This window comes from Anarhichas minor, unplaced genomic scaffold, assembly GCF_050575085.1.
Source record: "Anarhichas minor isolate MPS153535 unplaced genomic scaffold, ASM5057508v1 ptg000024l, whole genome shotgun sequence".
In the NCBI taxonomy this organism is placed as follows: domain Eukaryota; kingdom Metazoa; phylum Chordata; class Actinopteri; order Perciformes; family Anarhichadidae; genus Anarhichas; species Anarhichas minor.
This window is the reverse complement of record NW_027466470.1, coordinates 10,804,175-10,830,883: the sequence shown is the minus strand read 5'-3', so window position 1 is coordinate 10,830,883 and position 26,709 is coordinate 10,804,175. Positions and strand designations below refer to the sequence as shown.

At 42.1% G+C, this 26,709-nt stretch overlaps 2 protein-coding genes across 2 annotated transcripts in view; one reads left to right on the top strand and one right to left on the bottom strand.

Moving 5' to 3' along the window:
• LOC142956282 (low-density lipoprotein receptor-related protein 8-like) overlaps positions 1 to 14,098 on the top strand; it is a 64,118-nt gene extending 50,020 nt beyond the window's left edge. Inside the window, exons 10-18 of the mRNA XM_076097799.1 lie at positions 2,561 to 2,732; positions 3,623 to 3,850; positions 5,131 to 5,249; positions 5,687 to 5,826; positions 8,857 to 8,998; positions 9,633 to 9,785; positions 10,700 to 10,990; positions 11,910 to 11,978; positions 13,758 to 14,098. Of these exons, the coding sequence (XP_075953914.1) occupies positions 2,561 to 2,732; positions 3,623 to 3,850; positions 5,131 to 5,249; positions 5,687 to 5,826; positions 8,857 to 8,998; positions 9,633 to 9,785; positions 10,700 to 10,990; positions 11,910 to 11,978; positions 13,758 to 14,098 (1,655 nt within the window). The remainder of the gene's footprint in view (positions 1 to 2,560; positions 2,733 to 3,622; positions 3,851 to 5,130; positions 5,250 to 5,686; positions 5,827 to 8,856; positions 8,999 to 9,632; positions 9,786 to 10,699; positions 10,991 to 11,909; positions 11,979 to 13,757) is intronic.
• A 5,007-nt stretch (positions 14,099 to 19,105) lies between these two features.
• LOC142956223 (KN motif and ankyrin repeat domain-containing protein 2-like) lies at positions 19,106 to 26,582 on the bottom strand. Its single transcript, XM_076097674.1, has 9 exons — positions 26,567 to 26,582; positions 25,018 to 26,490; positions 23,709 to 23,784; positions 23,259 to 23,543; positions 23,012 to 23,096; positions 21,867 to 22,086; positions 21,636 to 21,778; positions 20,254 to 20,454; positions 19,106 to 19,198 (listed from the first exon to the last, which is right to left on the bottom strand). The coding sequence occupies exons 1-9, from the start codon at positions 26,580 to 26,582 to the stop codon at positions 19,106 to 19,108; spliced, it is 2,592 nt and encodes an 863-aa protein (XP_075953789.1).
• Positions 26,583 to 26,709: the final 127 nt, after the last annotated feature.

Sequence of the window (26,709 nt, the reverse complement as noted above, 5' to 3'; positions counted from 1 at the left end):
ATACTACAACGAGGTTACGACACAGACTGTCAAAAGGAAACTGAGGCCAGCTATTAATGAGAGAATATTATATCTGCCTCTGGAGATAACTGGCTGCAGCTGCCATCCTATTACGATGCAGTGTCAGAAAGAGATAGGCTCAATATAGATGTTACAAGACCAAGGTGGTCTGTAGCTGCCAGCAAAAAGTGATAAAACCTTCCCTGTGGCATCTATTACCCACTTGACTTTTTCCTGCCAGAATTATAGGAAATATTCATGAAGATGGCATGATAATATAAATGCGTTTACGGCATCTGTTCACATTTGGGGCTAATTAACATGCATCCTGGGTGACCTTATCACAAGTGGACAGCTCTAAAAATAGGTGAGTGCACCCAAAACGCTGTGATGTAGATGCTCAATGCTTAGCTCCAGTATGTGTGCTTCTACTGTAGCATTACAAAGCCACCCAACTCAACTCAACTCAACTTATTTAGTTGACTTTTAATATTTAGACTTCATAATGTCTTACATTTGAAAATGTGTACAGGTAATATGAATTTAATTATAGAAATAATGAATAATAATTAAATAAGGAAGTGAAATGTAAATTCAAAACATAATGTGCAAATATTAGAAAATGAAAATACACAAAAAAAAAGCATTGGATAACAGAAGATAAACATAAGATGAAAACTATCAATATTTTATTTTTTTAGATATAAAATAATGTTGGTAGGTCACCTGCCAAGAAATTGAAATGACATCTATTGCTCAGAGGACTGTGATTTCATATTGTTGTATCATGGTTTCATATCCTGCTTTGTTGGTCTCATTTTGTGTGTTTTTTGTGTACTTCTTTATCTGGTATGCAAATATGCTTCCATAGCTCTGAGGCTGACAGCAAATATGTATTTTTAGCCATGCTAGCACGATAGGTTTAGGAATAGCAATGTCTATGTGGATGTGAGCATTTAGCTCAAAGCACCACTCTGCCCAAGTCCAGCCTCACTGAGCCACTAGCATGGCTGCACACGTCTTGTATCTAGTAGTTGTCACAATTTCCCCACTGATAAAATCAAACAGGAGTGGGAAATAGAAAATCTAATCCCAAGTGATCCCATGAGATGCATTCTGCAACCAGGGGAGACCTGCAATCCATAGTTGCCCCTATAACTGACACAGTGCAGGTATAAAAAGACGAGGCCTGTCCTCAGCCAAAGAAATTCTAAGTCAACTTACACTCATACGATTTTCTCAACTAATCGATAAATTGATTTAATCGACAGATCTGTAAAACTTTCTCCAAAATCTTGTGTTTACCAGGGATGTGTTTTTAAATTTTCTGGCAATAAGTCATTCAGCATGAAAAAGCATAAAGAATGAAATATCAACAATAGAAATCTTAGGCACCCAGGCATTGACATTATTCTGTCTGTTTAAATTGATTGCAGTTGAAGAGTGAGATGAGGGAACTCAGTAACTGATGCTTATTGTTTTGTTAGGCGGCCAAGCAAAGTGTAAGAAACCCGTCTGATTTAGCTTTGTTCAAGGTTGTTTAGGTAATTACTGCATCGCTCGTCTTTTAGCGTGTGCGTGTGCACGCTCATTCATGTCTATTTAGTTCTCCTGCCTGTTGGAAAGTTGACAGCTTGCTGTTTAAAGAGGTGCCGAATGCCAAGGTACTGCTAATCTATATTTGCAAGGAGAAGGTAATAAGGTCCGTACAACTCAATGATGCATCCAGACACACTGATCAATACTGGAACTATGCAGCAGCAGTTTTTAAATGAAGGATTATTGCCCCTGCACTCTTGTTAGATGAGGATATTGAGCTGTATCACCCAAGCTTTGTTGTGTTATTTATCTGTGCTAAAAGACGACAATAAGAGCATCGACTTGGGTGCTACAAATATGCAGCATCACATTAAGCTGCAATGCCTTTAGACACTTTGGTGAAGCCTCTGTGTTATTACAGTAGAGGAATGTCTACATCATCCACTGACACGCAGCATCATGTTCAACCGTCTTATCCAAGGATTTTGATGCTGTGCTGAAAAAAATCCCAATCACTCAGGCTTATCGGCATCTTCATCCTTTTTGTCCTGCCTTTGCAGCAGAATAATGTTGTATGCTTTGGGTTTTATTGTTGACATTTCTCACTTCTAATCCAATCTAAATCCAGATCATGTTTGCTCAGAATGCCTTAAAAGTTCATTCCACCGGTTAAAGGTTATATTTACTTTATTACACTTTACTTGCTTGCTATATTTGAGCCACATAAGGGATGCTGTGCAGAGAGGATGAGTGCAGCTCCTTTCTAATAACAGATAATGTCATCTACCCTTCTTCCGGCCCTTTACCAAATTGTCAAAGCTTATTTGACCGGCCATTATTGCAGTACATACCAACTCCACCTACCAATAATGTATTCCTCTTACTAATGTATTAAACCTGCATCTAAATTGCTTTTTTACTGGGACTGATTGTACATTTTAGCTGGATAAACTCTTCCATACTTAGGCTGCAAGTTCACACTTTTTCAAGGGCAATATATATTGTTGTACTTTGTGTGCAGGAAAGAGCCCTTACCTGCTGTTCACCAACCGGCATGAGATCCGACGCATCGACCTGGTAAAGAGGGACTACAGCCAGGTGGTGTCCACCCAGAAGAACGCTGTAGCTCTGGACCTGGATGTGGCCAACAACCGAGTCTTCTGGTGCGATCGCTTTCACCGGAAAATCTACAGGTAAACGTTTACAGACGAATTTATAAAACTAATTTCATATCGGATACATTTTCATAGATCATAAACTCTTGGATTTGAAAACCAAACCTCTCTGACATTTTGACAACTTCAGGTTTTAGACAAAATAACATAAATTTGACCTTATTGACCCTTGAAGTGCCAAACCATATATTGTTGCACCCTGGCGTTATTTGATTTGCCTGTATTTGATTTACTGAGCATCTACTTGTAATCAACTGAGACAATGGTCCAGACCTGCTACTGTTGTAGATTCATTTCACCCATTGTTATCCCGACTACGATTTCTCCCCAGAGTGTCTTCTAATTGGAGCACTGTGTTCTCTTTATGAAATGGATGTTAAGACAAAAGCTCTCTGGGGAAACTAAAATTGAAATTCCTGCGGGAGCACAGCTGCCTGGCCCTCACCTCACACCTCTGCCGGGGCCAAATCATTAGCGGGCAGGGCAACCCATGAGTTAGGCCTTGTCTATTCTGATAAGTGGTGCACCTAAGAAGGATGCCAACCACCCGGATGAACCTGCTCAGCGCATTGCCCAAGGCTACAGCTCCCATACCAGGCCCATTCTCCACTCCTCCGAAATGTTTGTTAAATGCTTTGGATTGTAATGAAATCACAAAAAGAGATTTTCATGAGGATGAATCTTTTTTTGATAGGGTGCCATGTGATAATAACAATAGTGTATAAAGAGTCGTTATCACAAAATAGAGCTCCACCAGGCAGTCAACTTCCCTCCACTACACATCCATTCTGTGATAATGGCTGGTTTTCTGTAGACTATGAATCACATATTCTCCTCCCCTCAAAATACTCGCTGCGTCCCCCTCTGTCTTTATCGCGCTCCCCCCCCCCCCCCCCCCCCCCCCGCAGTGCCTTCATCCATGAGGCCAGTGACCCCGCCCAGCAGGTGCCGCTGCTGGATTCTCTCCTGCAGACCCCCGTGGGTCTGGCTCTGGACTGGCTCCAACACAACCTGTACTGGGCCGACTCCGGAGACAAATCCATCTCTGTGGCCTCAGTGGACGCCACCAAGAGACGCGTCCTCATCAACACCGACCTGAGTGAACCCCGGGCCATAGCGCTGGATCCCCATCAAGGGTAAGGAGGAGGAGAAGTGTGTACATTGTCCAGGAGCACATTACAAAATGCCTTGACCTACACGATTAATTTATAATGTATGCTAATTACTAAACTGTATGCTATTAATTTACATAAAAATATACAGTATGTCGGCATAAAATTGTCAAACTGATTTATATTGGTGACCCACCCCTATATCTCTTTGAATATGCTGGTAGACTCTAAACTGATCTATTTTCTTTATCAAAAATCATTTTCAATGACCCCAGATATAGATTTAGAGTTCAGCGCGGGAAATTAATAAACATAATCCTCTTCTGAGACCATATCTAATGGTAAATATAAGAGAACGCTTGTTGCTGTGCGTGGGAATCCAGAATAACAAGCCTGTGACCCATTTAGCATCCTGACTCAATAGTTTTGTAGAAATTCTGTCCCAGATGAGCGTTCCTAATCTGGGAAGCTTAATGAATTTGTGCCAGCGTGTGCTTCTGCATCTTTTGTTTTCTGGTGATCCAAACCCAGATGAAAACAAACAGTCACAAAAATAAACTTAAATAAACAGACGCATAGCCTAAACTGAGGCACACAGTGAGAATGTCTGCACATTAGAGACCCAATCATGACTGCCCAACAGGAATCCAGCACACAGATTTCTTACTCTTGACAGCAAATAAAAGTTTTGACTTTGCGGGAAAATTCACTTAATGTCAGTAATAAACATAGAAAGGCCGTAATCTGTAAATCACACTGTATTTCTCTGCCGTGATTGTTGGCTGATATTGCCCAATAACCATTCAAACTATACAGAACTCATACAATAACAGCTTTTACTTTTTACAACACATTGTCTACCACCAATCAATGCTATGGCTGCAGTTTTTACTAACACTGATAATGTACATTAGCAGAGCTGCATTGAAGACATTGCTTCTAATTATGACATGATGGGCTGTTTAAGATTTGAACACATCTGGAAACCAAAAGTTACAGATTCGAGTTTGTACAAAAGATGATTCTGTTACTGCTTTGCTGCTCTTTTGTCTTGTGTTGTGATGTTATGGTGCTGAACGGACAGCTCCCATAGAGTGCTCTTTACCCGGATCACCATCACCAGACAAATAATTGCATTATAAATGCTGAGAATCTCCGAAAAAGGGGAAGCTATCTTAAAATAAAAAGGAATAATACTTGTGCAGTATGAGATTGTTTACTTCCACATGTCTTACTGAGTGCAGCAGCACAACATGAAGACTCTGTAATAACCCAATAAGTGTGCTTCCTTTTGTTCAATCCAGCTTTATGTACTGGTCCGACTGGGGCACGCGAGCCAAGATCGAGAAGGCCGGGATGAATGGAGTGGACCGACAGGTGCTGGTGGCTGATAACATTGAATGGCCCAATGGCATCACTCTAGGTGAGAGGAGAACAGCTGTTTTTCAACTCCCGTCCTTATGTTATATATTACACAGTGCTATATTGTCCACCTATTGTTGTGTGTTTCTGAATGCGCCTGAAGCAGAGTCCTTAAAAAGAGCTAATGCACTCAATCAACTCATTGTAAGTAAAGGTCAAAAGTAATTCCAATTATAAGGGTAAATGCTAAATGATAATGGCAAGAAATAGATTAATAAAGTTATCGCAGTTGCTTTGAATGACATTTGAAGTGTTTTAGAAGTTATAGATCATCACATTAAAACTTGCGGTGGTGTAATTGTGAGAATCTGACATTTTAAAACGTAATCGATATAACCTAAAGGGATTTGTCGGTCAGAGTGCAAGAGTGCTTACCGTGAAGATGATCAATTTGTATTCCTGTGTGTGTGTGTGTGTGTGTGTGTGTGTGTTTCTCAGATGTAGCCAACAAGCGTCTGTACTGGGTCGATTCAAAGCTGCACCTTGTAGCCAGCGTGGACCTGAACGGAGCTCACCGCAGAACACACGTGTCATCCGCAGAGAGACTGGGACACCCCTACGCTCTGGCTGTTTTTGAGGTTTGTGTGCAACAGATTTGTAATGGCTTTGCCGTTGTCTGTGGTATCATCCAGTCTCCCACATCTCATCATATCTACATCTCTCTCATTAGCCTCGCAGGGGCCCGCAGTGTGACTGGGAGTCTGAATGTAATGACTGTTAAATTCAATTTACTGTGTGCTCAGTTTGTGTGTGTGTGTGTGTGTGTGTGTGTGTGTGTGTGTGTGTGTGTGTGTGTGTGTGTGTGTGTGTGTGTGTGTGTGTGTGTCTGTTTTCCCTTGTGGGATTGACTGGCTGAGAATACTAAACAGAAGACAGCTATAGAGCAGCCTAAAGCAACCCACGCACTCATGCTTTTGGTCATAAGCCAGCTTCCCTGTGTGTGTGTGTGTTTGAGTGTGTGTGCGTGTGCATGCAAGAATGCTTTTACATGCCTATAAACTCTTGTCTGGCATGTCCCTGTTGTTGCTTCTGCAGCAAAGTCCCAGCCAGTTTCAGATGGCTGCTAATGACATCACCCAAGTGGCCTATTCCCCCGTGGGACTGGAGGGGAACTGGTCTAAGTGGGGACAGAGTAGCAGATTTCATACAGCAGCAGACCAGATTTACAAGCATGGATTTGTTGAAAAATACCAACTTGGGTTTGAATTGCATTCAATTCGTGACACCAACACGAGATTCAAATGTCCCTCCTTTTACAGTAGCAACAGAGTAAAGAAGCCTCAACGCTGCAGACCTAAAAAGATCTAAAAAGCAGAGATGCAAAGAGTATTAGTACATAGGTATTATTGGCAAAATGTATTTAAAAGTATCAAAAGTCAAATTTAGCAAAAGGCTCCTGTTCCGTGTTGTATTGTCATACTGTTTATTATAAAATGTAATTATATCAAATAAATGTATATAAATTTAATATTTCAAGTTTTCTATCAAATAAAAAGGTAAACAAAAATATGATTGAAAGGCTGCTTGAACACGAGTGCATCAATAATATCCGCCAGTATTCAATCCAATCCAGTGTTATCTATTTTGTATGTAAAATCTTGTAAACTGCAAAGTAACTATAACGATCAAATCAATAGAGTGAAAAGTATATTTCCCTCTGAAATGTAGTAAAGTATGAAGTAGAGAAAAAGGTACTACTCAAGAACAAGTACTTTAAAATTTCAATACTTGAGTAAAATGGATTAAAGTTACTTTCCACCACTGCAAAAAACGTTTTCTTGTTCCAAAGAATTGCTGTTTAGAATACAAACTGCTCACATGTCACTGTTTTAACCTTTTAAAGTGAGAACAGCAATAGAGGCAAGCTGTCCAAAGCGTAACCTTGAGGGTTTTCCTTGCTGTACTCTGCTGTTAGTCCCGCCTGCAGGCAGCACTGTAGTGCAACTCACAGAGATGATGATACATTCCCTCTGGTGGAATACCTCATCGATCCGGGGCGTCTCTGCCCTGTTGTGACAACAAGGTGACCTTCTTGTTCAGGATGTTGAACATTCACCAGCCCGCATGTTATTGACTGGAGCTTGTTGTATTGTGCATCACATTACCATGTCTTTCTGACTCAGTGACTGACTCAACACACACACACACACACACACACACACACTCGGGTGGCGAGGCTTATTGTCTCTCGCTAGAGATTAGCCTGTAGTTTCTAAGGCAACCGCGAAAATATGTCAGACTGTCTTCTTAAACTGTTGAGTGAGTGAACGGGGAAAACAAAGCAAACAAATCAATAAATAAACAACAAGCATAGTTAAAATTAGCCTTTGCTCTACTATCTTTTGATCTAAATAGGATGTGTTTTAATCATTTAAGACCTAATGCTCTAACGAACCACAACGGATGTGCCAGACACTTGAAACCTATGAATATAAAGCCAGTGGATAGGTTGAATCTTCTTCTGCAATAAGGTGTAACCCTGGTTATTGCCTGCTGTTTACTGTTGCACTCCAATTGAATTAAAAAACATGTCTTAGTTACCATTAAACCTCTGCATTTGCATTTCCTTGATAGATTCATCCCCTCATATTATTTGCAGCAAAGGCCACATTAACACTCTCTTCTGCAAAAGAAAATGAATTATTAGACTGTGTGTGTGCCAGCAAGTATTTATCAGTGCATATTTCACTTGTCCTAATTTTCGTTTTATTATTTTTCCACAAATAAATTAGACTGGAGCAGTTACAGCTGTTAGCGCTGCGTGTTCTCCCACAGCATGCATCTCATGTGAGGCGGTACACAGTAGTGCTTTGAGCTATAGTTGCTACCATCAGCATGTTGACATGCTAACAATCTGCTAATAAATAGGTATAATGTTTACTATGTTCACCATTTTGGGTTTGTGTGTTGCCAAACTTAGTTTTACATGTGTTTGGTCATAAACAAAGTATTGGACAAATTGAAATGTGGACCAGATGATGGTGCTAGAGAAAAGTTGTGTAATCATAGAGGTTATTATAATTAAGATTGTACAATTCAAGTACATACTAACTCAAATTTATTTTTTATTTTTAGAGGTCGGGTGTCAGGGACTGTTCTATTGTGTTAAAAATGTAAAAAATAAAAAGTTCATTTATCAGAAAATCTGATTATTTTGCACTAAAGTTCTTAATTTAATGAGAAAATATTCAGTACTTTTCATTTCAAGTATTTAATTCACACAGAAATATACAAAACCATGTTGTTATTTCATATAGACTATTTGTTTATTGAATTACCAAAAAACATGCATCTTGAGATATATATTGTTATGGAGATATGAAATTATCTAGTAAATCATCAAGTAAAATAGATATTAAAAAAGTGACATACAAATTTTGACTTTGATCGTTTCGAAGTTTCCCAAAAGCCGTAAAGTTTCCCATTATTTTTATTTTGGATTGTAGAGATTAGATATGATTCGTAGTTGAATGTCTTTGACTTTTGAGGTCGCCACCCACGCTGTTGGAATTGCTAATATGTGCTCTTGGGTTTAAACCCAACACAACCCTGACTGACTTGTTCTGTGTATTGCTCATATTGAGACGATGATTCTCTCTGTGTTTCAGGATCGTATCTACTGGACAGACAGAGACAGATCGGCGGTGTTCATGGCCAACAGGCTGACCGGTCAAGACATCCACACGCTGGCTGAAAACCTCAACGACCCCCATGACATCGTGGTCTTTCACCAGCTCCGCCAGCCGCAAGGTGTGTTCACACAGTATGAGTGAGGGTCTTGCATGTGTGTCTGCGACCATGTTTCCTCAGTGGATCCATGTCGACCCTGGCACATGAATAAATGATGGTGAGGCTTGTGACTGCGGAGGAGGGATCAAAGCATTGGGAGCAGCAGTACATTCACACATCTGTCTAAACCCTGCCCCGGCCCGCTTTCCTCTGAACATGACGATCCGGATTTGAGTGGAACTGAACAGAGAGTTTTTAATCATGAATGTGAAGGCTTTGTATTTCCTTTCTTGTGTGTCTTTCCAATTCGATCTTCATACATACCTGTTTTTCCTAGTTTGTATCGTAACACGATGCCATGAACACAGTGGTGTTGTACCTGGCACAGAGCCCAGGGTCTTGTTAATATTCACAGCAAGTTTCTGTATGATGTCAGATTTTTATTCTCTTAGCTTTTGTTCACGCATTGTAATGCACTTTCTTATAAGGGAATTCAACAGGGTTCACAGTGGGGAACAATAAAGTGCATCAACTTCTTCTGTCTCTCTCTGACTCTCTGCAATCTCCCCATGTTGAATAAGTGATAATCTTATTTATATAACCATAACTGTGTAATTCTCCATGTGTCTCTCTTTCTCTCTGCCGCTGTCTCCAGGCCCAGACAGCTGTAATCTGGGCAGCGTGGCGAATGGAGGGTGCGAGTACTTGTGTCTTAAGGCTCCGCAGATTACCGAGCACTCGCCCAAATACACCTGCGCCTGCCCCGACGGGCAGGACCTGGGGCCTGAAATGAGGGGCTGTGTGCCAGGTGAGTGTGTTTACCAGTGTCATTTGAGAGCATTGAGTGATCAATATTAGGCAGAGCGCCACATGCTTACTGTGTAGATAATCAGATTCTGCTCGACTTAAGCAAGCACTTTTTTTGTGATGAATGTCATCAGAGGGATTTTAGGCAGTTGTCTACTGGATCAATGCTGACAAATGTTCTCTTTGTAGTTTAAAAAATATTAAAAATGATAATAATTAAATAATTATAATTGAAGAATAGATACATTAATAGGTAAATAATATTTTGCATTTTAAAGCACCTTTCAAGGGACCCAAGGATGCTTTTTGTAGCCAGAACAAATAAAAACAATAACACAAGACAGAAAATTAATCTTGATTTTCTGAATTAAATTAAAGTTGTTTTAGATTGTATTGAAGTGAGCCCTGTACTGCCTGAAACTTGTTGCTTATTGTTAATAACTTGCTTAATACATTTAATCACAGAGCTAATACAATAGAAAATAAGATCAATTCATATATTATTTTTCTGGTAGGTAGTAATAAATAAAAAAGATTAGATATTCTCCCTTCAAGCAACATATTTATTGAACCTGTAAATAAAAAAGATAGTTGCTAAGCAACACATCCAGGCGGTGGATACAATAACATGGACCACTATGCAGTCAAATGCAATCTAACACCACATCTCTGGAACAAATACTACATTTGTTGTATCGCGTTGCATTATGATGTATGGTGTTGATGCCAGGGAGGGGACGGCTGCTTTGAACAGATCAGTTGTATTTGAAATCCTCTTTATGGACAAGTACTAAGTCTGATGTTTAGCTTAAGTACAAGCTCATTTATGTTTACATTATGTTTGTTATAGATCTTATAACAATAATTCAGTTTCTGGAGCGAAAGGTTTCTATGGTGCTCTTCGTTTCTCTGCAGCAGCACCAAGAGACGACATGACACCGACATCCTCGCCTGCTGCTGGATTTACACCTGGCACTAGAGACACTTTGGCGGAAGACTTCCCACCACCCTCGGGGGGAGTATCACAGGCGGACGCCACCCCTCACTTGACCACAGCTCCCTCTGGGGCCCCCGAGCCCCTCACACCCTTCTCCACTCTGAAGCCTTTGTCGTCACAAGAGTCAAAGGTGCTGGGCTCGCACTCCACTGCCACCGCGATGGTCATCTCCACCACACCTGCGAGGGACAGCAGCGTCTCTCAACACTGTAAGTGGGCTGTGAATTCAAAATAATGTTCAATCAATTCTGCGTCTGTGTGAAGATACTGGAAAAAACTATTAATACTGTGACCAAGTCTCATTTAGAGACTCACAAGCAGATATGTAAGCATTCACTCCTTGATGTCACATTCTTACATTCACTCTGAGAAATCCAGCACGATGGGATTTTTATTTTTCATGTGCCCTCATGTGTATGATTTTGAGAGGGCAGAGTGGCCCATTCAGGAGTTAACAAGAGATGGGGCCCAATTCCCTGATGAAGGGGGCACTTTCACCTGAGCGTCCTCATCTCCTGCTAAGCACCACATTCTGCAGTCCTACTCACACTCATAATGTAGCTAACAACCTCACCCTCAATGTAATAATGACGTTAAAGTAAGGTATCTACGAGCCCCAACAACCACGCACGACTGACTTTAATAGGACTGATCGATGGTTGTCTCGAAAATGTCTCCTTTCACTCAATAGACTGTGCTCTGTGTGGCCTGCAGGGTGTTTGTATGTCTGCCAGGACATGCATGCGCTTAATAAGTGTGTTAGTAAGCATGTGATATTTAAATGAGTGTGAGGTGACATTGGAGCCTGATGGCGCCTGGATGGATGAAGTGTAGGAGGTCAGGGTTAGTGTCACGGTCACACTCCAGCAAATGCCAAGAAACTCATCATTTCCCTCTTCCATTTTTACTCTTTTTCACTATCTGTCTCTCTTTGTAAAACACTCACAGCCACGCATGCATGATCAGCCGCTCTGTTTTATCTCCCTTCTCCTCCCCCTGCTCTCCCGTCCCGCCTCTCACACTTTTTTTTATTTTTTATCCCGTACGCTTCCTCGCTCGCGTTCTGCTGTCTTTTCTGACCCTCGCTCTAACTCCCGTTTCTCGTCCCATCTCTCTCTCTCTCTTCAGCTGGAAGGGAGAATTTCCTCCTGGGCGAGAACCTGACAGTGGCTGTTTTGGGAGTGGTCATCCCCATCGGTAAGTCACCGGAAGCCTTCTTGTCTGTGCGCGTCTGTCCACATTAAGGCCTCCAAGGCTGCATAAAAGCTGCTGTCTACTCGCTGCCTGTGGCCACTCTGTTTGTAGTCCATTCACACTGACCCTGCCGTGGCAGGATGAGAGAAGCCTGGCCCACAGGTCTTCCTCGCTGAGGTTTCTCAGGAGTCATTTTTTGTGCGTCTGACATTGCTGCCACGCTGCATTATTCACTTCACGCTGTGTTGTTGTGTTGGGTTCTGCTACAGCCAGACTTGTCAGTTGGCCTTTTTCCCTTTGTGTGGTTAGCATACTATAGTTCAGCAAGAGAGCACACAAAGGGTCTGTGCACGTCAATTGCAAACATATTATACAATAGTGGTATCTAGCCATCCAGATAGTTTTGTTTTTATGTTTCCACAATTTTGAAAACCAATTCGGTGGACCTGCTAAACAACCCTCAGATACCTGCTACACATGTCAAGCTTTCTGTTTGCACATGGCACTTAAGCAGTGTGCAGTAATAATAGTGGCAGAGGTTGACAAAAGCAGGGTTTTCATATGTAGCTCACACCTTTTATCAGCTGTAGATCCGTGGATTGGTTAAAAACGCCGTCTGTGGCTACCGTTATATATGAAATACTTAATGGTTAAATAGATGACATCATGCCAAGAGACTGTGGCTAAAGCTTTGTCTCCCAGGAAAAATCTTTACCAGTTGATGATGCACGTAAAAGACTGATTTGTTTAATTATTGCAGTTTACAGCTAGTTAGTCCAAGTGTTATAAGTGCAAATGTAAGATCAGGCTGTTATTTGTTCTGACATAGCCGTGTTTGGCTTTTGAGCTCACATATTTGTTTGTATTTGCAAACACAAGTGGTTTATACTTTAAACGTTTCAAGAGAAATATTGTAGGACGAGAACCCACTGTGTTTGGCAAACGTAGCGTTATCTCAGGTAAAACTGGCTGTGGTTGCTGCAGTGTAAACTCTGATAGAAGAGACGGGGATTGGACAATCACTGTCGATTTGTTTGTGGTGCTTAAAGGATACTGAAAAATTCAACAGCTACATTCTTTTTCCAAAAAATGTGTCCCGAACTGTCCTGTAGATTTGATAAAAATAATGTTTTTCCCCGGAAATATTTTGTCTCGGGTAAAGCTGGTCTTACTTTGACACCACGTATTACAAAAATATATATAAAGGCTGTATGTAGAAAAATGTATATGTGTGAAATATTACTTCTGTGCATCTGGTATAGTAAAGCCAATGCAACAGCAAAGTCAAACATAATGAACCAGTCAATTAGTTCAGACGGCCTGCTCTCATTATATACTTAATATGGTGAACAGACAGTAGGGGAGAGAAAAGGAGACACAATGACACCTTGAATGGTGCTTTATTGGTGAATTTAATAAAGCATTATTAGATCACATTGCTTATTCAACGACACATTTGTTGAGTTGCCAAGAGACTGTGATGTAATGTGATAGTTAAAATGTGCACTCCCCAAGGATAGTTTAAAACTAATTTACTCCAAAGCCAGCTGATTCAGAGTCTGTGTTAAAAATGTGTTGGTTGGTGTATGACCCGACTTTGACCCGATGTTTAGCCGAGCCACCCACACAAACAACCTCTCTATCACTGCCCCCCGCCCTCTCTGTCCCCCGCATGCCTGGTCTGCTCCTCTGTGTGCCTCTCATTTCATGCCATGGACTCGTAATGCCTCGTTAACGCTCCCCCTTCCCGTGTCCCTGCCGCTGTGTGTTAAACGCATGCAGTTCCTATCGTTGCCACAGTGTTGTTCGGGCTGGTGTGCGCCGGGGTCTACCTGGTGTGGCGCAACTGGCAGCGCAACTCCACCAAGAGCATGAACTTCGACAACCCCGTCTACCGCAAGACCACTGGCGAGGGCGAGGAGGACGAGATCCACATCGGGCGGACGGACGGCATGGGTCACCACGCGCACCATCACCCGTACCCGCAGGGCGTCAACATGGGACTTGTAGGAGCTGGAGGTGGCACCTGCCCGCAGTTCATCGCCCTGCCGCTCGGGGGCAGCATGCCCGATCCGGGGACTCACTGGTACACGGAGCAGCCCATGCTGTCCACGGCAAAGTGACCCACGAGAGCGGATTCAGGGGAAGATGGCCGCTTAGGCACACGCGCACATACAGTGAGGTCAGGGGTGACTTGGACTGAGTTTGCGGAAAGTACGAACAACATATCATCAAGTGTTACATGCAGCCATATTCTGTGCCAATTTCCATTTGAAAAACAGCAGATTTATTAAGACTAACATTATTCTGAAAAAATGATTTCATACCGTATCTGTGCTGGAGCTAGATCTACTTTCTTCAGTAAATGCTGAGAATTAAATACAGAATTTTTAAAGTGTTGTAATGTGTTCCCAACATTGACCTAAACTGGAAGATGGAAACGGACGGGTTCCTCTTTTGGAGTCTTTTGCATTGAAAAGTGAGTGAGGTGTGTGCTGTGTGTCTTATATTTTGTGACGGGGCATGGTGAGAGGTTCTGTTTCATCCTCGATGTATTCATTTGGGCTTTGTGTTATTCCTGGTTGGCCGTGTAGCTCTGGGAACACTGTTTAGGAAGGAGGAGCTCTGAAACTGGGACAGCAACTGCGTTGGTGGGACAATCTGTACAGATTCATGTTCGAATCAATCACAAATGTCATAAATTACTGGAGCTGTCGTTTGTCGTTTTCCTGAATGGGTTTTCTTTTGTTCGATATTTTTTTTTTTGTCATTGTGACTGATTTTAAAGAAAGCTCAATAACCACATGATATGCTTTCTTTCTGATTCAGAGGCAAGCCTGTAAGGGTGAGCTGTCTTGCATTTAGGAGTGCAGTTGATTTGAGGGGAAATCTTTTTATTTGACCTCCAACACCTCAAAGGTTTGGGATAGTGCAGCAGGTTTGTGGATTGAAAAGAAGAAAATAGAGACATTAAATCTACTGTACGAGAAGAGAGGACGTGAGGTTCGAGGGAAGAGGATTTTACGCAGGAGTTCTTTCCTATCGTGACTTGTTTCGATGGTAAATGGTTTGAAAAAAGCAATAGACTCCAGCTTTCAGTCAGGCTGCAGTGTTACGTGGTTTACAAAAATCCTTGAGTGTAAAATTGTATTTGATCACCTGCTTTTGACTGTGACAAATGCGCACACAAGTACGCACAGGGTGCAGTGATAGCAAATTCACGCTGTTCTCCAGAGGACGGATACAATGTGCACTTGGCCCTACGAAAACACAAACAGCATGCATAATTGCTCACCAGCTGACAATGCAGCCATTCATTGTTCCAGGCGAGACAGGCAGACATTGACAAAAGCAAGCTGGATTCCAGCACCCGCTCCCCTCCTCCTCCTGAGATGGCCGATATCTGAGCAGACAGTTTTGCGTAGAGCCATGTGGGGGGGCCCAGCTGGTGGCTGCATGATGAAAAAGACCCGTCAAGTGATGTAACCATAGAAAACTAAAACCTGACTCTGATGGAATGAGGTTGAGACCAAATTGTCAGTGAACATGCTTCATGCTGGTTTAGACACTGTTGCTCCATTCATAAACCTTAAAAAGTCTGTCTGTGTGTGTGTGTGTGTGTGTGTGTGTGTGTGTGTGTGTGCGTGTGTGTGTGTGCGCGCGTGGGTGTTCACTATTATGCATGTGAGTGCTAGTTTCATCCCACAGCCATATTTGAACCGTTTTGTATGCTCTTTGTTGCACAACCCTCTTAGAATGCCTTCTGCATTGTGTATTGCATGGAACAAAACTGTGTGAAGGTGCGTGGGTACACAGGTGTGTGTGTGTGTGTGTGTGTGTGTGTGTGTGTGTGTGTTGTATGTGTGTGGCAGTGGAGAAGCTTTGAGGGTGCTTTTTGATTCATTGATTTGTAAATATGTTTTCATAAGGTTTTTGATAATGTATTATACAATTATGTAAAAGAAAAGATGTACATAAGATTTTAGATAAAGTGTTGACATGTATATTAATTTATTTGTATAAAAGCAGAACACTGCATTCCCTGATTGTAAGAAATCTGAATTATCCACCAAAGTGGTTTGTGTCGTTTCTTGCTGTGCACCATTTAGCATCTTTTTTTGTGTGCAACCCTGTTTCTTTCGTCAGCACACGTAAAACACGGTGTCCCCTTATCCCAAAAACCTCCCACATCTTTTTCAACCTTGGTGTTAATGAGAAGAGTGATTTTTGTTTATTTGTGCCTTTTTGTTTACTTTCTCATTCTCCTGTAGTATTTTTTCATGAAAAGGACAGGGATCAGCCAACTACTGTACATGCAAAGATGAACTGTATGAAGACCAAACTGGTTCCACTTTTTGATTTTCTGTAATGGATTACTTTGGAATATCTCTATATATTGATATATAAAATCTGACTGAAAATTTCCTTAACGTGTGACGTTTCATTTTCTTATATCACAGACCTGCACCGGCAACAGCCGTCTCCGGAGCGATTGTGTTTTCGTGTTGTCCGTCCGTCCGTCCTTACCATTCTTGTAAATGTGCTCTCTCAGGAACACCTGGAGGGAATTTCTTCGAATCAGGCACAAACCACCTCGACTCAAGGATAAGCTGATTAGGAATTTGCTGAAGCGATGACATTTTGGACAGACATGGATGTAAACTGATTCTAATAATTCTAGTATTTATATTAACAATGGGTCAAATGTGAGAGGTGTTGCTCATCGTGACAAACTATTCCTCAACTCTGCAGTTCCCCTCAGCTCTATGGAGTTTTTAAAGCTGGTTTTGGTTTCCAGGATCTACAAATTGAATGTTTGGTTCAGTGTCACTACTTCCCGTTTTTAGATTTCTTTAGCCGTTTTCAGCAAAGAAGCTCTGATTAACAAAATGTAAGCACCCTGCTCAGCACCAAATGGCAGACAGACAAAGCTAGCCACTAGATGAGCATTAGAAGCTAAAGAGCCGGGTAATTCCCTCAGGAAACAAAGCTAAGTGTGTGTGAATATTGGAGTTACATTTGGTCTCCCTAAATGAATGCTAATATTTCTACGTGTCTGCTGGATTTGCAAACGGGCAATTGTTTGCCACCGCTTAAGCTATGTCAACCATCCTTGTTAAATGTCAAATGTGTGCGATTTTCAGCTTGTTGTGTGACTTGCTAACATATATTACAAGTAGAGCCATCTGAATGATTATTTTTGCTCTTTACAGCAGTATCTGATTAAGTTTGATACCTGGCCGTGAGACTGGAGCAGCAAAGCTTTAAATGTATTGAAATGTGCAAGGTCTGTTTTTATTGCTTATGATTTCAGGTTTTGCTTTTCGTGTTAAAACCGATAAGAAGCTACTCCCACAGTATGTTCAGAGTCCATTCTGCCTGAGCTGCTTTTCACATTCATCCACTTACAAAGTGATTCATCAGCAGGCAGAGAACCCGTTGTAGATAAATCCAGTCCATTATCGTTATTAAACTGAAGCAGGGTCAATGCCTACAAACTCTTCCTTGTTGAACCACTCCCATTAGGATATGGTGTAATACCTATTTTGTATTTTCCAGTGGTTCCTGCAGCAGTATAACCACAAAGGCAAAGATGAACACCATTGTTCACTGTGGCACGAAAGCCTGTTTGGGATGGGGGGGGGGGGGTGGCGTATTTACACGTATACATCTGTGGAATAGGCACGTGGTCTAAACATGAAAAAATATTGTCCAAAATGCTTAAATCATAGTTCATCTATGAACACTGATACTCTGTTCAGACCAATACTGATTTCCATACAAGCAGCTGATTGAATCGATCTCTCTCTCTCTTTCTGAGGATATATATCTTTGCTTTCTGGGGATATATATTTGCTCAGAGTCATTACAGCACCAGGACAGACAGTCAGTCAGCCGAGCTGGAAAAAATCCTCGGGGGGAGATGAGGTGGCTTTGCTCTGTCAGACAGAAATCCAGCTTCCTCCCCTGTCTCCAAACTCAATCCTTTTTGTCTTATCTCACGAACATACTCTCAAGTCCTTGCAGCAAAACTAAACCTCTGTCCCTTACTGTTTCCCAGGGGGTTAGAATAACAAAGGCCACTCAAACACATCTGCTTTCACGCTTCAACGGGCCATACCGGCTGCCATCCAGTCGGATTGCAGGTGAATCTCATTGTGTCCTCTCTCTGAGTGGAAATTGTACAATTCTGTAGATGTCATATTTATAATTGTCTCTCACACTTGAACGGGATTAGATCTAATCCCCTGGATATGCTCATTTTAGAATTCCAGGTTTATGTACACCGTTGCTTTCTGTGTGTGATTTGGCTGGCTGAAGCGAAAGTGACATAAAGGGGCGATGCCACCTGCTGGTCAGGTTCGTCATTGCAGCAACAAAGATCAGCAGCTCAATCAGAATCAGCTTTATTGGCCCATGTAGACATACAAGGAATTTGACTCCGGTTTCTCCGTTGCTCTCAAAGTAGCAGCTCAGCCAAGCACAGTTGCCTTTTTAAACATTTTATTAAAAACGGCATTTTACACATCTATTAGTGAGTAAAATCAACAGGTTGGTTTATCGGCACTTTCTTTTATGTGCCTGTCAAGCAGCATGGGCATTTTGCTTTTCTTTGTATATTTTACACTCATTTAAAAAAAAAAAAAAAGTTCTACAAGAATGGAAAAAGCAATCTTTGATTTTCTAAAAACATCAAACACAGACCTTCTGATAATTGTCAACATATCCATATGACCAATACAATACACATTCCATAATAAATATGTTTTTAATTGCATAGTTTGCAAAGCTAAGCTTCTACTTGGATGGGCACGGATCAGACATAACTGATGTATTTACATCAACAGCAAAGACAACAGAAAACAACACGTTTATTGTACACTGCATCAGCAATCATGACACAGCTAAGCTTTACCTCCCTCATTGATGGCGTTGAGTCTTGTTAGAACGATGTCCTCCCATCCAAAGCTCAAGCTAATGCTCGTGCAGAATGTCAGAAATCAGAAACAATATGCGAGCAACAGTTCAACCCAAGCACAAAGCGTCAGGATTTAACTTTGTTTCAAAGTGCATCAGACAGAAAGGAGCAAACGTAAGAGAATCATACGTCTGCAGATTGTTTTCCATTACTACAGAGCTCGAGCTTTAGCGTGGGCCTGCAGGAGGGTGGCAGTATCAGTGTGGGAACCTTGCATGGCGATAGAGAGTGCAGTTTGACCACGCTGGGAGACAAACACAGAGAAAAACAGGAAAGATACAAATATTAAATTCTGAACCCATATTAAATCAGACAGTGTACACAGGCTTATTAAAAAACACATGTTATACAGTATGCAAATGCTAACATGCTTAAAGTGTTGTTCATGGTAGACATATCTGCTAAACCTCGTCGTTGTCATTATCATGATGATGTTAGCATTAGCGCAAAGCACCACTGGGGCTCACAGATCTGCTAGCATGGCTGTAGACTCTTATTATTGTTTTATGTGAATAGTTGCCTCAAGGTGCAGAATTTCGGCTCCCAGAAGACAGATTAAATAACAAACGATGTGCAAGGCTGCATTTCCTGTCCTTAAGATAAATGTGTTAATGTGTAATTTCATCAGACTTTAATTAGTTTAATTAATCTGGGTTTGTGTCAAGGTGAAACATGATTTAGAGTCGAGATAGGACGCCTGTGGTTGAAGGTCTTTTTTCTCTCTTGTAAACTCTACTTAAAATGCAGACTGTGTCAAAAGTAGGAGACACATTTGCATCCTCTCCTCCGCTCTCTTCCCTGCCTTCACTCGCTCCAGACTGGCAGATAAGGTACTGTCAGCGGATTAGCTCATCTCAACCCAGGGAGATTTGTTTTACTGTAGCCCTGATTAATCCTGGGAAAGCTCTATTCAGATGCAGAATGTCAGTCCACCCACGTCCACACAGCGCGAGTCAAAACATTCAAGCTTCCCTACGTCTAAGCTCCTTTTTGTGTTCAGTTATATGAATAGAAAAGTGGATATGCTTTTTTGTTAACAAATAAAACAGGATTTCACAAGAGAAATGGAGTTGGAGTCATCACATGAACTCTATATCTCTGAAATTTAATTTAATGGCGTTGCTGCCTTCAAAAAATTTATTTTTCTGCGGATTTCGTGTAACTGTGATCCCTTTTGTATTATGACCATGAACAAATAATACCACAGATAAGACAACCTGCATCTCACACTTTAGGCAGGCATAGGGTTAGAGGAATATATTGGAGGAAAGTTGTTCGTGCTTTTTTTTGCAGTATCACCTTGTCAGTCAGGGTGAGGTCACAAAGGCTCCTCTCCAGCAGCAGCCTTGCGACGTGTGTGTGGCCCCTCTCAGATGCGAACATCAGGGCCGTTGTTCCCTGGCTGTCCTGGAGGTTAGCGTCTGCTCCACAGCTCAGGAGCAGGCGAACCATCACAACTCGCCCATGTCTCACCGCCAAGTGCAGAGCTGTTTGTCCCGTCTGTGGAGAGGGAGCGAGACAACAGGACAGAGACGGAACATTTTAATTCAGAGATTACAAAAAAACGCTATTTATCTGTACTACTATACACATTCGTTAGATACTGTTCATCTAACATGTCAGAGTTTAACACATGTTGCCTTTTGAGGTTCAGTGTCCTGCTGAAGCACTTTAATCAAGTTTGGAAAGTCATAAGACACATTTTTTTAAATAATTGAAGCAGCAGATGCCGACATATCCTCGTCTCTAGTGTGGGTCAAGCTTCAGAAACAATGTGTCCTACATTTCCCATAATGCATCTCAGTTGTGTCCCTCCGGTTCTGAAAAGTGAAGCCAATGAGGAAGTGCCTTAAACTTCCATTCTTTCTGAAAGCCAGCAGGTAGCGATTCAAAGTACAGAAAATGACCGTACTTCTCACTTTTATGGTCTCAATCGCTTCAAGTCTTCTTCAACACAGCATGATGTTCATTTAGTAAATTATGGTCCCATTGAGGGTAAAATAGATGATAAAGCAGCGTATACTTTAGGGTGCGGCTACCATGTGAATGACAGGTCATTACCAAGATGTAGTCTGGACTGGTGGTTGTCCGTGTTTTTGTCTTAGAATTTTAACCCTTTAACAGTGTGTTTGTGAAAGTTAATTGTGAGCTTTTTGGTTGCTTATAAATGTCTTATTCAGCATTTGGTTGAACTTAGCTCCACCCTCTCGTGTCACAGGTAGCAAAAAGACAAGATGGCGACGACCAAAATGCCAACCTCTGGCCTTCAAAACGGCAGCCCACAAACCAATTGATGACGTCATTTTGACTTCTTATTATTTACGGCCTATGGTTTTAACAGACTTTGATGAAAATTTGAATTGTCTTAAGCCGATTGATGAAATCATCAGGGTTACAATATTTTCTCAGACTTTTATAAGCTCCCTTCAGAGAGAAATAACAAATCATACATAATACGTAAGAACTATTTTCTTCTTTATCACAAATAACCAGATTTTTGTGTTTTAAATCAGTGGGATGACCCTTTAATATTGTGTGTGATTAAATTAAATCTTCCATTTACGACTAAAACAGCCTGCACAGAATGCTGGGAGTAAAACTAGTCCACTAAAGTCCACTCTTTCCCTAATGAAAATGACCCATGTTACATTGAAGCTGTGTTTGCATTGGATGGTTTGTACCTGGCTGGAGCGAATGTTAATGTTGCTCTGCTCCATTAGCTTGCGGACCACCTCCATGCCACCTGGACCATCCGGCGCTGTTAGTGAGGCCAGCATCACTGGTGTGTAGCCGGCATTGTTCTGAAGGCTCACATCACTCACACCTGTAAAACAAAGAAAAAAGTAACTTTCCCAATATGTACAAACCAGCTATATCTTTGTACACTAGCTCTGGCAACACACTGCTATTACCTGTGTCCAGTATCTGGCTGACGATGCTGTAGTTGCAGTGGGACACGCTGTAATGCAGCGCTGTGTTGCCGTTGTCATCAGCCAGGTTGATCAAGAAGGCCAACAGTGAAGGCGTGGCCTTCTTCACTTCTCTCAGGTACACTGCCACCCTGCTGGCCGCTGAAGTCTCCTCGGCCGCCGCGCTGAACCAGTGCTGAAACAACACAACCAGGGCCCTTTTCTGGAAAAAGAGAGGGGAATATGGGAAGGATATAAATTTGGGATGGAATTTTCTGAGGGATTTGGCCAACACAGTGTATGCTACATGTTGAAATATAATATATAATTTACTTCAAAGCTGTTTTGTTGTTTGTTTGCATGGAAAAACAAGATATCACGAAACAACATGTCCTATTGTCAATAGTGATACATCCAACAGATACAGTAATGTTAGGAATCATAACCATATTTTCATGAGTGTATAGTGGAATTAAGATTCGTTTTGTTGTGCTTTAGTTACCTTAGAATGAGCCTTTTATATCTACATACAGAGCGTGTCCTCTTCATGGAGTCTATGGTGCACCGCCATATTTCTACAGTAACCCAGAACGGACAAACCAAACACTGGCTCTAGAGAGGGCCTTTTGCGATACACGTTACCTGAGGGCCACCTTAGATTCCCAAACTTTGGAAAGTGAGGGTCGATGCCACCAAATCCTACACATTGCTTCTTCAAAACTCTGTTTTTGTCTCTACCAGCAAATATCTGGCTCTTTAACTGCTAAATGCTCCACTGTGTTCACCAGATAGCCGCTAACTTTGTCTGTCTGCCGTTGGTCTGGGAAGGTTGCGTTTGGCCATTTGGGTTTATCAGAGCTTTTTCACTGAAAACAAGTTGATGAGAGCTGTGAGAGTGAATGAAACCAAAACAATTAGCTGAAAGACGCAAACATGCTCCGCAGAGCTGAGGGGAACTGAAGAGTTGAGTGATAATTATCCTTGGGTTTCACATTATAGACAATGTTTCCATTAGTTTATATATCTATATATATATATAGTTTTAAGATCAAATGAAGTTCGGTTAATTTGAGCCTTTTCCCAATATTAAATAAATCAGTTTTTTAGGTTTGATTGAATGTGTCTGTGGGCGAATCAGGACTGCTTACCATGTCATCATTGGGGTTATCCATGTTGTCCATGTGATCTTTGAGCACATGACAGGCAGCCAGAAAATCTGCACCCACTGTCTCTCTGGAAGAAAGAGCATGTGTATGTGGGCATAAGGAAAGGGAGAATAGAAAGACATTGTGTCTCATAGCATAGCCTATTAGCTATAGTTATTCCCTGAAGAGTAAACGCACCATTACATTTTCCAAACAATAAGTGATAAGGCGTTTGTTCCGGTCCTCTCACCTGCCCCCGGTGGTGGTTTCTGAGCCACAGTTCCCCTCCATCTGTTCTCCTTGGGGCTGTGGTTTCGTCTTGGCCGTTTTCTCAGCTTCCACAGACACTACGCTTCCATCTGTTCGCCTTGATCCTCCTCCTCCCGATATCATCTGTCCGTCTGGGCTCGTTTGCGTCATTCCCTCCATTCGTCTCTTCCCTGGGACTCCATCCACCTGGACAGCAGCCATCTCCCGAGGGCTGATGCTGCTCTCCTTCACTAAGTCCTGCCCAACCACATTTCCACTTTTACGTCTTTAAAACATAAAGAAAGGAGAGCAGAGCAGAGAAATTATGATGTTTGTCTCGGTCAGAACTATAGCTTAAATAACCTCAAGTTAGTACGTCTTTCCATCAAAACTATGGTTTAAGCAATAATCATCTGAAGGCTGCTGAAGTCAGAGGGAGTTATTCACTAACCCTTCATTAACACCCACAGAATGTAGGCTTTTTGACATCTGGGCGCATCTATCCGTCCTCATGATGGATTTTGAAGCTGCATCAGAGACAAACAGAGGATATGATTAAATATCACAACACAGCTGAACAACAACATTAAACAGTACATATTTATCATGGTGTATGGCTTATACACAGACATTTCTTCACAAAAAGCTACTCAGAACAAATATGTTGTCAAAATTGTTCACATTGATTCAAAATTAAGAGTGGGCCTGAATTTGACAAGGGAACATCATGATGTAGCCTCTTATACAATAAATGGAGTTAGATTTTCAGGATTGACTTTCAAATTGGAGTAAAAGAAAAACTTCAATTTTGACACGACTTCAGTAGTGTGAGTGTGAGTTTCTTTATTCAAATTAAAATGAGCTTTTGGTTTTTCAACAACAGCCAAAGTCTGCACATAAACGTGTTCTTATTCCTGTGTTGCTACAGCTGTTAAGTTGCTACTGCTGTTAGCATTGACAACAATTCCAGCTCTGTTTCACACAGGCTTTCCACTCCACAGAGCTCCACCGGCTCATCATCTCACAACGCTGAAATTTGGATAACCCTCTTCAACCCTATGGGCCTGCTTTCAAAGGGTTTCAAAGTTTGAAATAATAAAGTATGTAATAAATATTTCATATGAGGTTTGCCGTTTTTGCAACTTAAGTTCAGTTTCTGTCTATGCTAACGAAAAATTGGAATCACTTGCTTGCAAGTGTGTGAATACATACTCTGAGGTTGACGGCTGATATTTCAGCTTTCCATGCTGGGATTTCTGACACTTTCAAAAAGGGGAAAGCTCTGAATCTGAAAATAAAAGCAGTTCAAACTAGAAACCATCTTGTGATGGGATCACACCAGCAGCGACGCCAAATAGGGCCAGGGACCCAATGGCTGCTTCCCCACTTACTAACTACCTACTTCAAACGCTTGCTTGTCCCACACTCATCTTTAAACTCTGCCTTCATTTTGATCTGAACTACATACCTGTAAAGTTTCTTGACGCTATCGCATTTACAAAAATAAAATATATGAATAAAGAATTTAATAAAAACCTAGCAGAGTATTTAAAACTGCCTCTGTGGAAGTTCCTGCTGCAGTAGGTCGCTGCTAACCAGTCTTAATGACAACTAACTAGAGATGTGATCCAATGAAATACAACCATTCATCAACCAGATTCCCAACTAAAACAACTGTTTTTTGAGGCAATGTGTGTAGACAATGTTAGAATATTTTAATCATTACAGTGACATAATGTACAATCTGTGGACTACGTTACCTCCGTGTTGAATCCTCTCTCCATCACTGTTCCCTTGTTGGGTGTAGTAGGAGGTAAGGATCTCAACGAGTCCCATCATCTCCTGCTGTAGGGAGTTGACTTTGGGGTCTGGGTGCTGTAGAGGTTTGCCCTCCTTTCCTGAATCAGGGCCTACACACAAACACTCCCACTGCTGATCCAGGAGCCTCTTGACCTTCTTTATGTGGTGGACGACCACTGCTGTTTGATCTGAAGCCTCTCCAGGGTCCACAGACACTACTGCTTCTTGTTGTCGACACTTTTGTCCGTTTGTGGTAACAGTTCTTGCATCTGGACTTCTTGACACTTTATTATATGGTTCAATAGATCTCAGCACCGTCTCATCTCCATCCTGGTCTACCACCACCCTCTCTGCACGGACCCACGCTGCAGGATTCCTGATAAGGTGCTCCATCTTCTCATCTTTTCTGCTGCTCTCCTCATGCTGCTCCCTCAGCAGCCCTAAGGCCTTCTGCAGCTCTAGGCCAGTCTCATGGAGCTTCTGCTCCAGCACAGCTACTTTAGCCTGCAGGGACGTCACCGTCAGCAGCTCATCCAGATCTGTGCTAGTCCTCCACTCGTGCGTGGGATTGGAGTCTTGTCGACTGACGCTGTGATTTCTAGGAAACATGGTGTGACTTTCATGCCGAGGCCTTTTAATGTCCTCTGTGCTGTAGTGGGACGAGGTGTAAGGGTCTCTGGTTCCATTCATCGAGGAGGGTGGGACATGTGGATTCAGGCCCAGACGGAGCCTTTGTCTTTCCTCCTGGAGGATGCAGATATGCGCCCTGAGCTCTGGAACCACCCTCACCTCCATCTCCAGCTCCCCGATACGTTCCAGGGCCTCCGTCAGGCGCCTCAACAGACCTGAGCAGTCCTGTGGTCGAGGGCTGTCCGGGGAGTAGAGGACGTCTTCACAGGAGGTGTTTCTATCTCCAAGGTGATCCCTTGAACTCCTGAGGCTGCTGAGGTCGTCAATGGACTCTGATCCCTGTCTCAGTAAAACTGTGAGTGGCATACTGGAGGCACGCAGGAGATGAGGCCTGATGTGCTCACCGAGAGGTTGCTCATCAAACTCCTTGATTCTGGCCTCCATCTCTGCCAAGGATTTGAGCCCTGTAGGAGAAAGTGGCGACCTGTGATCATTTGCCCAGGAAGAGTAGCCATAGTGATGGGCATCTGACAGTCGGGACCTGGGGCCAAGAGCTCCAGTAGATCCCCAGGGGCTCGGGCGGTAGCCACACCCAGAAGGATTGAGTTGCCTGGGAAGAGTGCTGGCTCTAGGGCCTTTGCTCCGGCGTTGGATCGGCACTCTTTTGATTGTGTTGCCTTTCTCTATGTCATCTACGTATTTTAGGAAGTCCAGGTCCAGTCGAAAGCCATAAGGTGTTTCCACGGAGTACGGGGGCTTCCCTTTGATTCCATTCCCTGTTGTTTTATGAGGACTGATATTTCCTGTAATCATAAAATCGGTAATTTAGTATCTGTCACAAATTTAGAACAATGCTGTCATGTTTGGGAATTTCTTTACCGTTTTGTCCTTCCATCCCTTTTTTGTCTTCAGTTGTCTTCTAGTTTTCTGGTTGGACCTTTGGTATCTGACAAAACAAACAAAATCAAATCAAAGATGGGTGTGAATTGAGCAAGCAACACATGGAAAACACATGTTAGGAC

Excerpts from the sequence above, each read along its gene's own strand:
- LOC142956223 (XM_076097674.1), bottom strand. Across the intron at positions 21,779-21,866 it reads CAGCCAGATACTGGACACAG|GTGTGAGTGATGTGAGCCTT; the intron begins GTAATAGCAGTG and ends TTTGTTTTACAG. Across the intron at positions 19,199-20,253 it reads ACCTCACCCTGACTGACAAG|CGTGGTCAAACTGCACTCTC; the intron begins GTGATACTGCAA and ends TTTGTCTCCCAG.